This window comes from Dermacentor albipictus, chromosome 5 (assembly GCF_038994185.2).
Source record: "Dermacentor albipictus isolate Rhodes 1998 colony chromosome 5, USDA_Dalb.pri_finalv2, whole genome shotgun sequence".
In the NCBI taxonomy this organism is placed as follows: domain Eukaryota; kingdom Metazoa; phylum Arthropoda; class Arachnida; order Ixodida; family Ixodidae; genus Dermacentor; species Dermacentor albipictus.
Window position 1 is genome coordinate 79,157,848 of NC_091825.1, and position 16,609 is coordinate 79,174,456.

The 16,609-nt window shown below is 44.5% G+C and overlaps 1 protein-coding gene across 2 annotated transcripts in view; it reads left to right on the forward strand.

Moving 5' to 3' along the window:
- The window catches only part of LOC135921184 (thromboxane-A synthase-like), a 40,609-nt gene extending 28,563 nt beyond the window's left edge, over window positions 1-12,046 (forward strand). Inside the window, exons 12-16 of one of the 2 annotated variants that reach the window (XM_070539664.1) lie at window positions 3,400-3,508; window positions 4,582-4,670; window positions 5,811-5,951; window positions 9,518-9,683; window positions 11,706-12,046. In XM_070539664.1, the coding sequence (XP_070395765.1) occupies window positions 3,400-3,508; window positions 4,582-4,670; window positions 5,811-5,951; window positions 9,518-9,683; window positions 11,706-11,783 (583 nt within the window). In that variant the 3' untranslated portion in view covers window positions 11,784-12,046. The remainder of the gene's footprint in view (window positions 1-3,399; window positions 3,509-4,581; window positions 4,671-5,810; window positions 5,952-9,517; window positions 9,684-11,705) is intronic. The other variant, XM_070539663.1, reaches the window with a different exon arrangement.
- Window positions 12,047-16,609: the final 4,563 nt, after the last annotated feature.

Here is a 16,609-nt window from a genome sequence, read left to right on the forward strand (position 1 = left end):
GTCAACGTATACATGGCATTCTTGGGGCCTCTCATGCGAAAAGAAAAGAAAAATAAAGAAGGAAAGGAAAGGAGGGGAGGGGGGCATAGAGCCCATATCGACAAGACATAGTCGGCGCAAAGTCGACTGAGCTAAAGTAACTAGGGGCACGGGGATCCACAAGGGAATTTGAGGAAATTTTGCAACTATTTAGGTATAATGAGTATGCGTAGAATGTTGACAATGCCGTCCGTTCATCTTTTATTACTGATATGATAAATATTACATATGAAATGAGAGATATGAAAGGAGGAGGACTTGATGAAAGTTCGTTACAGTGGTTTTTCTTTATTAAAATGAAAATAAGAGAAAGAGACGTAGCCACCTTATAATTGTGACGGCTACTCCTTTTCTCATAGCGGGAACACCAATATAAAACATATGTAGGAAAATGAAAAGAAATCACTTCATACGGTCAAAACTCCACAGCACAGTCTTATACTCCCATGAACATAACAGTATAAAAGTCAAATGCAAGTTGCACCACAATGAGTTCGTAAAGAAAGCCACAAACACAGACAAACGGCCGTGATGTAGACTTCGATGAGCATATAAACTGATTAGGAATTGCACAGTGTTAAATTAATTCATGCACAAAGAAACATATAAAAGAGAATATACAAGCATTAATAATTACAAATAATAGAAAAAACGTTATAGTAACATTGTGTGATTATTCAGTGCAATACCTAGTATTTGTTAAGGATGCCTGTTTCTTCATAAAAATGTTCAAGTGCGTTCAATGCTTTTCTCTGTGCTATTTTCGATGGCCATGGGCCCAGTTTTTTGCGAGTGAGAAAGGCCAACTGGATGTGAAACTTTCTAAAAGTACCGAGACACTAATTCATCGACTGCGCCTTGGGACAGCATACATCACACATTTCCTATATCGTATCAAACGGGCACCTTCCCCGGCTTGCTCCTGTGGCCCCGACGACGAGGATGCTCGCGATCTACTCCTCGAATGCCCCACATACGAGATGCAAAGACGGCAGCTAGAACAAGAGCTACACTCTATTGATCCTCAACGTTACAGTGATGAGGGCGCTAGTCTTGCCGGTGTGGCTTGAACTCGATCGTGGCTTCGATGTTGTGGCTTCTGACAGGAAGAAGGGACTGGGCTGTCGCCTGGAAATGTAAGTGACACAAAACACTAAGAGCAGAGAGAGCTACGTTGCGAGATTAAGGATGAATTTGAAAGAGTTAATATGCTGAAAAAGTAATGAAAAGTGATGGTGGAGACCTATAGGCAAGCGATGTATAAAAGCGAAGTAGTATCGAAGGGGAGATGAGAGTAAATTAGAAGAGGGATATGAAAGCGGTGAGCAAGCACATTGAAAGGCGAGAAAAACAAGTAGTTTTGGCTCAGAAGACAGAAGATATTCTCCACTATCGTTTGCATATAGCGATATTCTGGAAATAGAAAACCCTGTTAAGAGGAAAAAAAGAAGTAAAATGAAGTTGAAAGGCGAACTGGAAACAAAGAAAGGAGCAATAAGGAAACAGGTAAAATCGTTTAAACGACTAAGAGACGTCGGATGTTTATAAAGGTGATTATTTTTCATGAGTTGGTTTATGTGTTATGATGGGCCCATGAGAGGCGTTCTTTTGCTACAATTATGTATGCATGATTTGTAATGCGAAGGCGTTATATTGGTATGTTGATGGTGGAATCGAGCAGTTGCGTGGTAATGGATTGAGTGATAGAGCAGAAATTTAAAGAAATGTAAAATGCGCTCACGAGGTGAACCACAAATGCAGTTGTTTTTATCACTGAAATGAAATCGACGTACGCAAAACGAAAAGGCGTGCATGTGCAGTTACGAGGAAAATCAGTGGTCTTCGGAGCGGGCAGAAATAGGACACTGAAGACGGCCTATTTTTCCATTGAAATAGTTCGGCGTCGGTATTTTTCGTGGGTCCAGGCGGTGACCCGGCGAGTTTTGGATGTGGCATGCAACTATGAGTGTATACTGTTACCGGACTAATACCATTGGCGTAATGTACCGGTAATTCACCCCGATGCCGCATTGATATCTGCCAATCCGTGTTTTTTTTTTTCTTTCTTTTTATAGCCAGGAACATAAACGAAAATAGTCATGCGTGTTGTAGCGCGGAGGAATGTAAAGCTTATTTGAATGCGTATATTGCGGAGCGGGTGGTTGTATGTCGGGTGAGTATCGTGAGTAAAGAAAGGCAGTCAGTGTATATATGTACAGTGCTGTTATGACACGCTTTCTTTTTTTAATCAACAGCGTAGATTCTGAGAACGCGATTGTCCGCGTGGTATGTGCACTAGTTGCACCTTGTAGTTTCAATTTTGTTTCCACGCGTTACGAAACCAATCTGATCGGTAACTACAAAAGCTGCTCCAGCAGAGTCCGATGTGCGTACGAACCCCCCGTGAATATATTTAAGTCGGGTCGGTTAGTCGCGGTGCAAATTTCTTGTGGTGTGACTTTGGCCAACGAAATTCGAAGCTTTAAAAATGGGCACGTAAAACCAAGGATCAAGCGGGAACAACATTCAGGCAATCAGCGAGAACACTCAGAACAGTTCCGATACGCGTGTACGCGCGCATTGCGGAGCCAAGCGATCAGTGCTTAGCCGGTGAAAAACGATCACCGGGAGAATATTTATATATATATATATATATATATATATATATATATATATATATATATATATATATATATATATATATATATATATATATATATATATATATATATATATATGCGTGTCAGTATCGCAGGTGAACACAATATGGTCAGTCAAACTACGCAGTACAAAAGTTCGCAGCCATCTCCGGCGTCTATTACGCGTGATCTGTACTTTGATCAACGCAAAATTTTCATACTTTTTTTTATTATTATTGATCGAATGTAAAGTAGAGCGAAATTGTAGTACTTCGTTTATCGGCAATCGTTGTTTGTTCGAGTTTTTCTCATATTATGTTTAAAATGAAAGTGGTGCTGCCGACAATGACATGGAATGAAAAAAAGCGCACTGGTCACCTCCGGGCCGAGCGTCTCTCTTCCAATCAAGAGGAGCGGCTTTTTTTTTCTTTTTTGCATATCTTTTATGCTTCGGCTCGCAACATGGCGGACCTTCGCGCAAAGCGGTCGATGCTCGTGCGTTTTGATTTTAAAAATTACAAGTGTCCACACGATGCGGTCTTGAGCGCCTTCTTGGCGGCTCTATGCAGCAAACCGGGAAAGCGAGGCCCGCTAAAACGACCTAATCTCCAAAAAAAAAATAAAGAAATAAAGAAAGAAATTGCGTGCCCTTCTTTCCGGGAATGTTCCGATCCCTTCGCCACTGAAATTTCCGCATGCTTCTCCCCGCCTGACCACGCAGATTCGAGACCACGAGCAACACCATGTCGCTCGTGACTCACATGCTGCAGCACTACCCGGAAGTGCAGGAGAAGATGAGGGAGGAGCTGTTCTCCGTCCTAGGATCTGATGTACGTATAGACTGATTCACACGAACTAAATTGTTCTTACTGTGCTTGTTCTTCTTCTTCTTCTTCTAAGACTGCAACTACTACTACTACTACTACTACTACTACTACTACTACTACTACTACTACTACTACTACTACTACCACCACCACCACCACTACTACTACTACTACTACTACTACTACTACTACTACTACTACTACTTCTTCTTCTTCTTCTTCTTCTTCTTCTTTTCTTCATTCGTAGTTTAGAGGACAGGTGGGAGAAACGCATATATGGCAGGCGCACGTCCTGTGCGTCTGTCCCTCTTTTATCCGGTGGGGCCACATCAGTCATCGACTAATAACATTAGTACAAGAAGATTGTAATATGTAACTCACTAGTTGAAACCACCCCATGTGCGAGGCGTTTTGTTTATCGATTCAATCCGGTGCACTGATATACAAATGGGAAGCGCGTACCATAGCTGGTGATGGAAGCAGTTGTAGAGACGCCGCAATTTCTATTGAATAAATAAATTTCGAACTCCAAGTTGAATACATCAACTAATTAAGCGACTTAACATATGCAACAAACGGCAAATCGTTTGCTGACGTCCTAAATTTGTATTTCCGATTGGCGGCCATACCGGGAGCGTATTTTCTGCCAGTACAGTGCCATTCATACAGCACATTCAACGATATTGCACAGACTAACTGTGCAGGTTCTTCTATTTTCTTTAGGTAGCATGCCTTCAATTACATTATACCGAACTTCACAAAAATGACACTACGGTAGCCAGCTGAACTTAGTACACAACGCGTGTGACTCCGACGACGTTTGACACTTGTACTTTGCTATATTTGATACTCTTTAAATAATGCTTTGGTGTATTTCGATGCATGCTTTCAGGGCAGCTTAGAAGCAAAATAGCATTTGTCGAAACTGGAAAACTTTAGACCTGCCAAGCACCGTATATTTCTACATTAATTGCCTTTCAAACGACCACTACCATTGACTGCTACAGACACAGTACGAATTATGTTATGGCTCCAAATTTTAAGTTATTAATTTTTTTAAATCGCTTATGTTCCAGGAGCCTATAACGTACAACACCATCCAGAAACTCACCTACATGAACTGCGTCATTCAAGAGACGATAAGGATGTACCCGCCAGCATTCGCGTGAGTATGGGCTACTGACCCGAATCTCAATAATGCAGTATTCACCGGACAAAAACAAAAAGAAACGAATGAAACAACTCATGCTCCATTTCATAAGTCATATTGTTCCGCTTTGCATTCGTCGGGAGCTCAGGAACCTCACACTTTTAAACGAAGGCACTTTGTGCAGTTTTGGAGCAGCTACGTACTACTTATAGTTTCATTTTCCTATTGCTGTCATCGTTGTTGAAATCACCACGTCATAGAACTGAATCAAAGTGTCGAATTTTTTTTACAAAATTTATCATTATTCTGCTCTCAGTATTATTCTATTTTTGCACGCTCGACATTGGTTTAGCATTCTGCATGTTGACCTGCTTACAGCAGGATGACCCCACTTGGCAGTGAAAAAAAAACGAAGAGGACATACGCGGTAAAACAAGCCCATGCAGTCGGCACGGCACGTCAAAACGTAAACCAAGACACGTAAAAACTCATCCCAATTATATATTTTAAAATACGGTTCGCTCCAAGAACTCGGTGCCTAAAATACGCACCCCTAGATTGTTTCAGAACATACGTAAGCGTATCAATAATTTTATTAGCAGTGGCAGAAAACTGTCCGTGCATTACTGAACAGCAGCCATTTGTTTTGCTTCCTAGCAATGGCAATAGCTCTTGGGATGTTTTTTGTTGTTATTATTTTTTTGTTCCCATAAGGTGTACATATCTGAGAAGGTGCTAATTTCAGGCCTCCTCGACAGAGATGCTAAACAAAAAAGAATCGCAAAGAATGGAAAAATTGCTACGACAAATGGTCACTTTAGAAGCAACAAAACTAAAAGAAAAAGCAGAAGAAAATTGTGAAGCATTCAAGCTCGTAAAGGCCGCGGCGCAATAAACTTCGGCAAAAGAAATCGCCCACGAAAATCGCAAAATTTCTGTCGTTGATGCGTCGACTTGCAGATCTTGTAAAAAGGCACACGAGCGATTCCTTTCTCCGAGAGACTCGGTGACTTTTTTTCATAGCAGATGAATAAAAGCCACAGCAACGTTCCGGCGTCAAATAACCATCCGCACAGTCGAGCGCTTTCTGCTGAAGCAGCAATTGTCATCCCCGTCACGTTAAGTGATGACTGCATCATACCCATGTCAATCCAGGTTCGTGACGCGGGAGGCCGTGGTGGACAAAGAGTACGGCAAGATTCGCATCCCCGCCGGCACGGCTGTAATGGCGGCCGTCGAGTACATTCACAGGGATCCGAGACACTGGGAAAACCCGGACAAGTTCGATCCTGACAGGTAAGAAGATAACCTGTGCGCTGTGTTTGTCCATAGTCCTTAGCAGCTGTGTTTCCGGGCACAAGACAATAAATTAGCGTTGAAAATATTCGCAGTTTCGTACGATGCCTGAAGCAACAGCAGTGGTATAGCTTTCGAAAGATATCCACATCTCCGCAGCGCGGAATCGGCCGAGGACAATTGTAGATATTTTCCCATAACTTTAGCACAGATAAGGCCGCATAATTCTTTGAAGTATCTTTACTCGAATCCAGAAACCAAAACTGCTCATTTACTACCTCAGCAGTGCTTAGCTTGGTTCATCCTCTTCAGATCTTACAGGTGTGCGCGGCGTTTCGTTGAATGTGTCTTCTCGTCTTCCAGTACAGTAGAGCCTCGGTAAACGGAAATTACTTGAATAGTGATGACACTTAAACAGAACGGCAGCCTCTAATAAATTGGCTGCTTTTGTATTTAGACCATACGAAAAAGAAAAGATTTCGATAACATAAAGCGAAATTTCCGCCGTTGGCAGTATAAACGGAACCACAAAACCATGCTCCAAACCATGCTCTAATAAAAACAATAATTTGTCTGCCCACTTGGGGTTCTTTAACATTTACCCGATGCACGGCACACGGGCGTTTTTTTTTTTTGCAATTCGCTCCCATCGAAACGCAGCCGCCGCGGCGGGGATTCGATCCCGCGCCTTCAGGCGCTTATAGCAGCGCAATCCCAAAGCAACTACGCCCCCTAAGGGGGAGCCACTCGGCCCCATAGACGGCCGGAATCAGAACGACCGGAATCTCGGGCAACCTACAGCGAGTTGCTTCATTATTTGGACTTCACTGTTTCCCGACCTCGGGCTAATCCAACCACCGAGTCGAGCAGTAAGAGCAGCAGTTCTCGCTTTGATGCGTCGCCCGCAGTCTCCTCCAAACCAAGACTACGTAGCAAAGCCTAGTCAATAGAAGTCGCCAGCCGGCCCCAAACCATGGAACAAACTCGCTGCTACGTTCATTTATGGATGCCTACTAACATTTCTAATAATGTTAAGACTGTGTATGGCATACAGTGCGGCACCCTTGCACATATTTCTCAGTTAACGGAACTCTTGTTAATCGGAACATCCTTATCCGGTCCCTTAAGGTTCCGTTTAACGAGATGCTATTGTATGTTGTATTCTATCGTTGTCGTGACGATAGCGACCCATATGGTGACGCTGTTAATGCATCTGGAATATCTGCATACTTGATATTGCTAGAAAACGTATAGCAACAGCCAGCATTCATTCTATATTGCTCAAGGCGAGATTTAATGAGAGCCACATTACAGCATTCTCGCGCCGAGGCCGGCACTTTCAAAAGTTCACCCGCTCGAACTCGACCGGGTGGCTCAAAGCAAGACCCGGGCTCGGCCCTAGCCCGAAAAAAATTTCACCTACCCAACCCTACCCAGCCTCAAATCAGGCCCGGCTGAGGCCTAGACATGCTGTCGATAAAAAGGTGTTTCAAATAGTAATAATCGATGTTTCGTTGGCGCATACTTCGAGTACTTTAACCTTCAGTAATTAATTTTGCAAACGGGCGTCATGGTGAAGAAAAATGACCGGACCTAATGCAGAGTGCGAGCAGCGCTTATTCAGCTGCACCATAACCACACTTATTTTTCTAGAAATACAGTGGTGCGAATTGTCAAAGAGCGTTCAGGAGCTGATTTTGTAGCAGGCAAAAGGATGCGTAGTACCTCTCCTAACTTTAGCAGCAGGTTGCCATAGCAAGAGAAGCTGTGGATGAAAGCTACATTTATTCCGTTTGTCTCCGCGACGGAATGTGCAAAATGGAAACGCCCATCGATACGCTCACGACAAAGGACGCGCGCAAGTTCATGTGAAGCCTGTGTGTCGGTAAGGGGGTACCTTCACACAAATGAAAGTATCTGCTGACTCATTATACAACAATTGGTGTTAAGGACATACAATCCGTGATTTGTGTTCAGTGAAGTTCATAAGGATGTAATAGTGTAATACTGTGCAAACAGAGCGTCGCACGCACAGATGCATAACACACGTATGGAGAGGCCGCTTAGTGATCGTATATATAGTTTCGCAGTTATACGTGCTGTCTGTTAGCGATTTCATGTTCGAAGCAAGAAAAATTGTGCAGAGCGCTTAGTTATCGCGTATACCGCGCGGGTGTGGCCCCATATTATGCACGCGTGTGTCAATGCATGCGGTTCGTGCCTTTGAGAGAGAGAGAGAGAGAAACGTTTATTAAACGAAACAGTGTCCCGAGCGAGGCCGGGTATCACCCTAAGGTGGGAGGGCTCCTTAGTCCAGGAACCCTCTGGCTTCGACTGCCCTCTTGGCCCTGGCGACGAGTTGTCGCTGGTCTTCCAGGTCGTGCCTTTCTTTTATTTATTTTCCCCCCTTCTTATAGCGGTGTGCGCCTTCCAAACGTGCTTATACCGCTGAAGGCTGGCCATCGCTTTGCGCAGGGAGGAATTCCAAGAGGTGAACGTAAAGCTTTCGAGCTAATTTTGGCATTCGTTTTGAGGAAGTTCGATGGCGATCGCCACCAAACTGTCCCCTTACCTCGAACCGAAATGCCTCCATCGGTAGGCATCGAGAAGTCTAGTGGCGCCGTTGACGGCGCCATTATAGGCTTTTCGATACCTACCGATTGGGTGCATTTTGGTTCGAGGTGAGGGGACATCCACTGCCACGGAAACCGTAACTGTCCTGTTCAAGCCAGAGATCTGGCTAACGGAATACGTTGCGGCCCGCGCCTTGTTTACTAGCCATATACTCCTGCACACTGCATGCAACACTGTTAGGGCAGTACCATGGAGCTCTCGCAGCATATAGTCGAATAAGACTAGTGCGTGCGTGAATCCGGGTGCAAACGGAAGCAAGCTATGCGTGTCCATCCCGCGTCGCATGAGACTGCAGGAGCTGTGACAGAGCACTGAGGAAAAAAAAACTTTTCTCTTGTGAATCTAAGACACGGGATTCCACGCAGACCTTTCGTTTTTGCCGACAGTGCCAGCTTTGACGAGCGTTCACCGCTTTGGAAGCCTGTCATCGCTCTTGCGATGATACGTAAATAACATAATCATAGTATTAAATTTGTTACTGCGACTATAAATAACATTTGGAAAATAAAAACAATGGATGCAATTAAAATCACGGAAAAAAGAAGTGAGATAAATGCTTCACTGGACCATTTTCGCAGTGAAAGGAAATAAAGTTTGTTGTAACTAGTGGCTGATCCAGTTACTTCTCGCCCGTTCTACATAAATAAAGCAGCAACAAGCAAAACAAATCCGGTGTTCCAAATAAAGCTTCTTCAAGTGGCTTGCCCCAGATAAAAACAAAGCTCGTTCCGGATAACATATATCTGGAACATACGCAACCTATGTGGAACAAGGTTAAGAGTGCACCAAAGTACAAGCCCGGGCCCGGCCCGAGCCCGTGCAGTGCTCCAAGCCACATGATGGACTTCGACTCGTCCACTGTACTCGCGCTAAGCTCGCGATGAAGGTTCAATGGGCATACCACGTGCCTGATTTACGGCTTGTGGACGCAGGTTCCTTCCTGAGAACAAGTCGCGGATCAACACCATGGCCATGCAGGGCTTTGGCAGCGGCCCCCGCAACTGCATCGGAATGCGATTCGCCCACATGGAGCTGCGGTACACGTTCGCGCACATACTACGGAAGTACCGGCTCGAGAAGACAGAAAACAGCGAGAAGGTGGGTGTGGAAAAGTGCGCCATCAGGAACTGTTATCTCAACGGCATGCGCTTGCGCTTCAACACTTGATCGATCAGTTAGCAGTTGTAGTACATGATCTTCGTCTGACCGGTGAGGAGAAACAAACATGCAAGCATTTCTTATTGCTTCCGTTTTTTCCCCGGTATTGCCTTTCTTTCGTGTATTTTTTTTTATTTTTTTCGTTCCTTGATCTATCCCCATTTATGAGAGCGCGCCAAAATTGCGGATCTTCACGATCATCGTTACAACCTTAGGGGACAAGCACACCAGAGGGACACGGCAGATCGAAAGCGATAAGCTCGCACATTTCTTCCTCGGAAATATACCTGCGTTGTTTCAGTGGCAAAAAAAAAATACCTTACTAGTGCAGGAAAGGATGTCCGAACTTCAGAGCACGTCTTCACAGATTTCTACATAGGTTCAGGTATTTAGGATATTAATGGTCTTTTTTTCCTGTACAAGAAACTGCTTTGAACTCTCCTTTATCTGCGGAATTAATGCAGCGTCATTTTTGTTTTAATAATAATCAACCAAATCACAGCCAGCCGATGGTAGAATCGGTGACATCACAGATCACAGAGATTTCGAGGTCGCAACGCCGCCCGACCTCTCCCCTTTTGTGCCGTGCTGTGGCGAACCGACCATGCTCCGCTCTCACTAGTTGCTATTTTGTGTTTGTACTATTTCGTTTGTCGGGTTTACCAATCCAGACTGACTGAATGGTTCTCTTTGGAGTCCTCAAAAGAAGAAGCAGTAAGCTTCGCATTCGCTGCGTGATTGAGTGACTGAATAATTGACGGATTCGTTATTTCATTCATTCCTTCAGTGCGGCTAGTAATTCTGACCTTATACCACTCCTCCGCTGACCCTATAGTTGGCAAACCGCGGAGCAGCGGCGTCTTTGCCGCCTGATTCGGATCGCTGTAGCGATGTTCCCTATAACCTTTGCATATATGCCCGAGATGCGTCTGCAGAACGATGTGCAGGCCTTAAAGGACACACTAAAGAGAAAAACGATGCAGCTGTATAATTAATTACCCTTCTGTACAACACAAAAAAATAAAGAAAAAAAGACAATCTAAGCGTGAGTGGATGTTTGTTAGTCAGAAAAGACGCAAGAAAGAGGGACGAGTAGTGACGCCACCTTGAGGTTCGCGAACAACGTGACGTCACGTGTTTTGAATGTATCGGCCTAGTAAATTTTTGATCAGCAGAGGCGGACTGTATTGTATACTAGGGAATCCGAATTCGGATTCGTAGCAAGTTTCATGAACTGCGCCCACAGCAACCCGTGTGGGAAAAGAATTCGGGCGAATCCGTGGCGTCACACTGCCGCACTGGCGCTGGTGTGTCGACGCGAAACTTAAAAAAAAGAATTAAACAAAGTCGGAGGTTTTTTTTTAACGTTGTTTTATTTTCTATTAATCCATCTGTGGCTTCGAAATTAAGGATAATAATGTTTTGAAGGAACAATAAATCAGTCTAAAGTTTAAACTATTATTTCATTTTCAGTTTCCCTTTATATATCGGGCATGCGCAAACTGTACAAAACTATTGACAGGTGGGCGTGTTGTTGTTGACTCGTTAATTTTGTATGAAAAGTGCAGGGAAAAGTGTTCTAGAGCGTTAACGCTCCGGTAATATTGATAGCGCTGCTTTTTTGCATATATTTGGTTTCCATCCCCTCCTTCTGCACTGGGGCATTGCATGCACGTCTCGACGTCAACAGGAGAGGTAGCGATTAATGCTTAGGCGTGGAAGAAAGTCACAAATAATAAAGAAAAAAAGATGTAAACGTTGAACAACCTAAGCTAAGACAAATTTCCAGATGATCAGAACGTTCTGCGCATTGTTTAGATTATGTTAAAGAGGACGGAATATTGTGTACTCTTCTAGTCTTTTTTCTTTTTCCTTCCTGTGGCTAGCGTACATTTGCATATGCCTCCATCGGGTACGGCGTGAAAAAAAAATATCATCGCGATTTTTTTTACTTTTTTTCAGAACCCGCCGAACATTGAGATGAACCCGATCATACTCAAAATCAAGAACGGCGTCAAGGTCAGGGCCGTGCCACTGTGATAACCATTCACTAGACACCTGCGACGTGCCCATGAGAACGCCGCATTTCCGCTCGTTTCAAACCTTCGCGGGGATTGTACTTCAAGTACGAAGAACTGGATTTTATCGCGCGTGCGACCAAAGCGCCGCACAACTTTCTCCGTACGAACCAACAACACTTTCGTGAAGCACGTGCAAGAACTGTGATATCTGAGCCAGAGCGCTTAAAAAATGCTCGCTTTGTGCCAAGTAGAACACGTGAGTAATTTACAAGTGTTCAATAAAAAAAAAATATTGTCTAAATGGTAGTGTGCGTGTGACATTATCTCGCCATAATATAACTTCTCGCATAACGGCGTCGTGAGCAGAGTGCATGTGTGCGCGGTTGTTTGTCGTTCTTTGTGTGTTTCGTCTGAGCGCCTGCTGGTCTTCCAAAAGTTGAACTATACACCACTCCAACCGCACCAAGTGTCTGCCCTACAAATACGAGAGCCCCAGTGTTGTTTTCGATACGGACGCCTGTTATACCCGGGGCAGCGCGTGCGTTTGTTAGCTGCCACAAAACCGGCGTCGGAATCTGCATAAAGTGGACCTGCGTTCTTTTATTTTGCATTTTTGCTTAGCTTCTTTCTTTCTCTAGTGCCATAAAGCAAGCGTCACCTCTGAGATCAGAAAGACAGCATCGTAGTAGAACAACTGGCATTAGAAGAAGAGACATCAACGCTTTGTGCGTTGCTTCGCATCATTTCGATTATTTCACGTATAAATATATATATATATATATATATATATATATATATATATATATATATATATATATATATATATATATATATATATATATATATATATATATATATATATATATATATATATATATATATATAGGGCTGTTTAATTGTTTAAACAAATGGAAGATTTCAAGTCTTATGGCGGTGAGAACTCGATAGTATTCCAGCATTGCGATACACTTTGACACGATCCAAAAATTTGCGCAACGTTGTGTTTGGTGCGGCTAGACCTGCGACCGTTTCCGGTAATTCTGGTTCTCCGTAGATGATTCGCTTTCCAAGACTGCGGAGAGACAGTGCAATGTGCGCAGTATGCGGTGCGTAGTGCGTTCAAATTTCGTGTCGATGATTTTCGCGTGACGTCAGAGGATGCTGCTTTTCACCGCCGCGCTGCGCTGGTACGCGAACGTGTCGGCCACGATGACATCCGTGGAACATGACGCGCGCATTGTCTCGCTTTCTGACGGGGACCGTCTTTCACCGGCTTATCCTGGCTATCGATACGCCCTCGGCTCAAGACGCGCTGGACGCGGTGTCCACGCCTATCGTTTGCGTAATTTCTCGACCTGCTACTACAGTACATCAACATGGAGGCTACGATGGCGTCAATGCAAACTAGTAACGGCATTAGACGTTAGGACTTCCAAGTTACCAAACGGACCATGTTTTATATTTTACGCTTGATTTTTTTTTTTTTTTTGACACCGCGCGCGTGTTTATGAGCCAAATGTAGAAGATATACCTGAACTTACTGAATGTCCCGAACACTGGATTTTTCTCAACTTTCGAAAGAATGATTTTGACGTTGTGTATCTTCCTTGTTTCTTTTACGTCTTCAAAATGACTATTGTTCATTTTCGATTAATAAAATAAAAATACCACTCGAAAAAGTCCTGTGCTGATTAATGCTTATTTATTCAACTACATAGCTAAAATGGCTAAGGACACCAATGCCGCTCTCTCTGGCTTTTTCTCTTCCTTTCTTTCTTTCTTTATTTCTATCTATTTCTATCTATCTATCTATCTATCTATCTATCTATCTATCTATCTATCCATCTATCTATCTATCTATCTATCTATCTATCTATCTATCTATCTATCTATCTATCTATCTATCTATCTATCTTTTTCAGTGAGTTTTTTTGCGTAAGTAGCAATTCTAGGTAGAATGGCAGGTGTATCTAAGAGATGATTAGCTTTGAGTCTTACGGAATTCTAAAAAAATTGTCTGTGGCAGACAGCATAATTCTTGTAATAGAGCAAGGTTATTCGAAGAGGTGGACTTTACTAGCACGAGAAATCGAAACGCATATTCCTCTAACCAAGAAAACTTCACTAATTATTTAATATATTGCTTTACGACCCATGTATCAATTTACCAATTGTAGCAGGTGAGCTTCCAAGAAGCATCCACTTGAAATGAATCTCCAGGATGACACCAGTTTCGAGATATTATTTCCCAAAGTGTGGGACGGAATACATGGGCGTTCCAGCTACTTTTGTGCTTCAATGCCTAAAAGAGTATCTTGTTAAAAAATGAACTGGAACAACCATGCATTTCTGCGGCGACTTTGATGGCGTATATTTGCAAACCGTTGTCATTCTGGAAATTCATTCCAGGTAGATACGCCTTGCAAACTCACCGGCTAGAACTTAAAAATTGAAATATGCGCCGTAAGGCAATTAATTCATGATGTTATTAGCGAACATTTATTAATTAGTTGCATATGCACTTCGATTTCATGTGAAAGTAATTCCCACCTCTCTGAATAATCGAGCTCAAGGACTACAATTATGTTAGCTACAACATCCAATTTTTTTTTTTCAATTCTGTAAAACTTGAAAATTATCGCCCTGTATATATAACCAGCCCGCCAAGAGGCCGCACTTCTTCAAACGAGAGACACGGCTTGGTGACGATCAAAAGAACGTTATGTATCCCTGCAGTGCCTGCAGTGAGAACTGTACGCGACACAGCGTTAACACTCTGTGGAGAAAAGGGCCGTGTCATAGGGGTTACGAGACATTTTAACGTTGCTGGCATAACTATGAGCTTTGTATTTAATTACTAAACCGTCTTTACCGCTCTTTTTTCCCGCATTTTGCTATGTTCATGGCATATCGGTTTCTCCGCTATTCTGAACAAGGCGCTTCGTCTATATTCATTGAAAATAAGGAAAACGATATAGGCGCTGTTCAGGCCAAGTTGTTGTTCAGTCCAGTACATAGCTCATGCGAGCGTTCCGGAACGTTATAAATCCGTTTTACGAAAGGTGAGAAATTTAGCCCACGGTCCTTTGAAAACCATAAAGGACACTGAGATCAAATTTAATGAATATGTGGGAAACATTATGGACAACGTGCAATAATATTGTTACGTAGGATGACGCAGACGAAAAGCTATGTACAAATATATTTACAAGGAAAATACGCTGCGCTAGGCCAAGAGGCAACAGCCCGCGCTAGCATCTAATCGTCGTCGTCGTCTTCACACTGCTGGCCTTTCGTGATCGCACATATTGTGCCGTAGCACTACCCCCGGCTGCAAAAGCGCCGTCCCGGAGCGACTAAAGATCGGACTCGGAAGCAGTGTAGTAGGCCTTGAGCCTACTGACGTGTACGACATCACTAGATGCCACAGGAGAGGACGAGGTTGAGCCCACAGGAGCAATTTCGTAAGTCACAGGCGTCACCTGGCGCAGCACGCGGTAGGGCCCTGTGTATCGCGAAAGAAGTTTCTCTGAAAGTCCGACGTGACGAGAGGGCGACCACAGGAGCACGAGCGCACCAGGTGAAAACTGTACGTCACGATGGCGGGCGTTGTACTGACACTGCTGAGTGGTCTGTGAGGCCGTAAGTCGAGCACGGGCAAGCTGGCGTGCATGGTCGGCGAGGGCGATGGCGTCGCGCGCATACTCGCTTGTTGAGACCGCAGCAAAAGGAAGCGCCGTGTCTAGGGGCAAGGTAGGTTCGTGACCGTACAGGAGATAAAAGGGAGAAAATCCGGCGCTGTCGTGCCGGGAAGAATTGTACGCAAATGTTACGTAAGGAAGGGCAATGTCCCAGTCGTGGTGGTCCTTGGAAACGTACTTGGCCAGCATATCGGTAAGAGTACGGTTTAACCGCTCTGTCAGGCCATTGGTTTGAGGATGGTATGAAGTAGTCAGTTTGTGTTGAATGGAGCAGGAACGCACAATGTCAGCGATAACTTTCGAGAGGAAGTTTCGACCACGGTCAGTAAGCAGCTGTCGCGGGGCGCCATGAAGCAAGATAATGTCACGCAAGAGAAAGTCCGCGACGTCAGTGGCGCAGCTGGTAGGGAGAGCCCGAGTGATAGCGTATCGGGTGGCGTAATCAGTCACGACGGCTACCCATTTGTTCCCAGAGGATGAGGTGGGAAAGGGACCGAGCAGGTCTAATCCAACACGAAAGAACGGTTCCACAGGGATGGTGATCGGCTGGAGATGACCGGCAGGTAGCACCTGAGGTGTCTTCCGACGCTGGCAGGGATCACAGGCAGCAACATAGCGTCGAACGGAGCGAGCGAGACCAGGCCAATAGAAGCGGCGGCGGACGCGGTCGTACGTGCGGGTTACCCCAAGATGTCCTGCAGTTGGTGCGTCATGCATCTCAAAGAGCACAGCCTGTCGTAGATGTTTTGGCACGACAAGAAGAAGATCAGGGCCATCAGGGAGGAAGCTCCTTCGGTACAGAATGCCGCCCTGGAGGACATATCGGCGAACGGATGCGTCGGTAGGTGTAGAGCGCAGACGCTCGATGAGTACTCGCAGCGATAGGTCTCGGTACTGCTCATCGGCGATGTTAGCGAAGGCAGACACAGAGAAAATGCCGTCGGCGGTACTACTGTCGGCGTAGTCAGGCTCGTCTACCGGGTAGCGAGACAGGCAGTCAGCGTCCTTGTGTAGTCGGCCAGATTTGTAGGTGACAGAGAACGAATATTCTTGGAGGCGTAAGGCCCAGCGACCAAGTCTTCCTGAAGGGTCTTTCAATGAGCATAACCAACAAAGCGCGTGATGGTCTGTGACAACGGAAAAG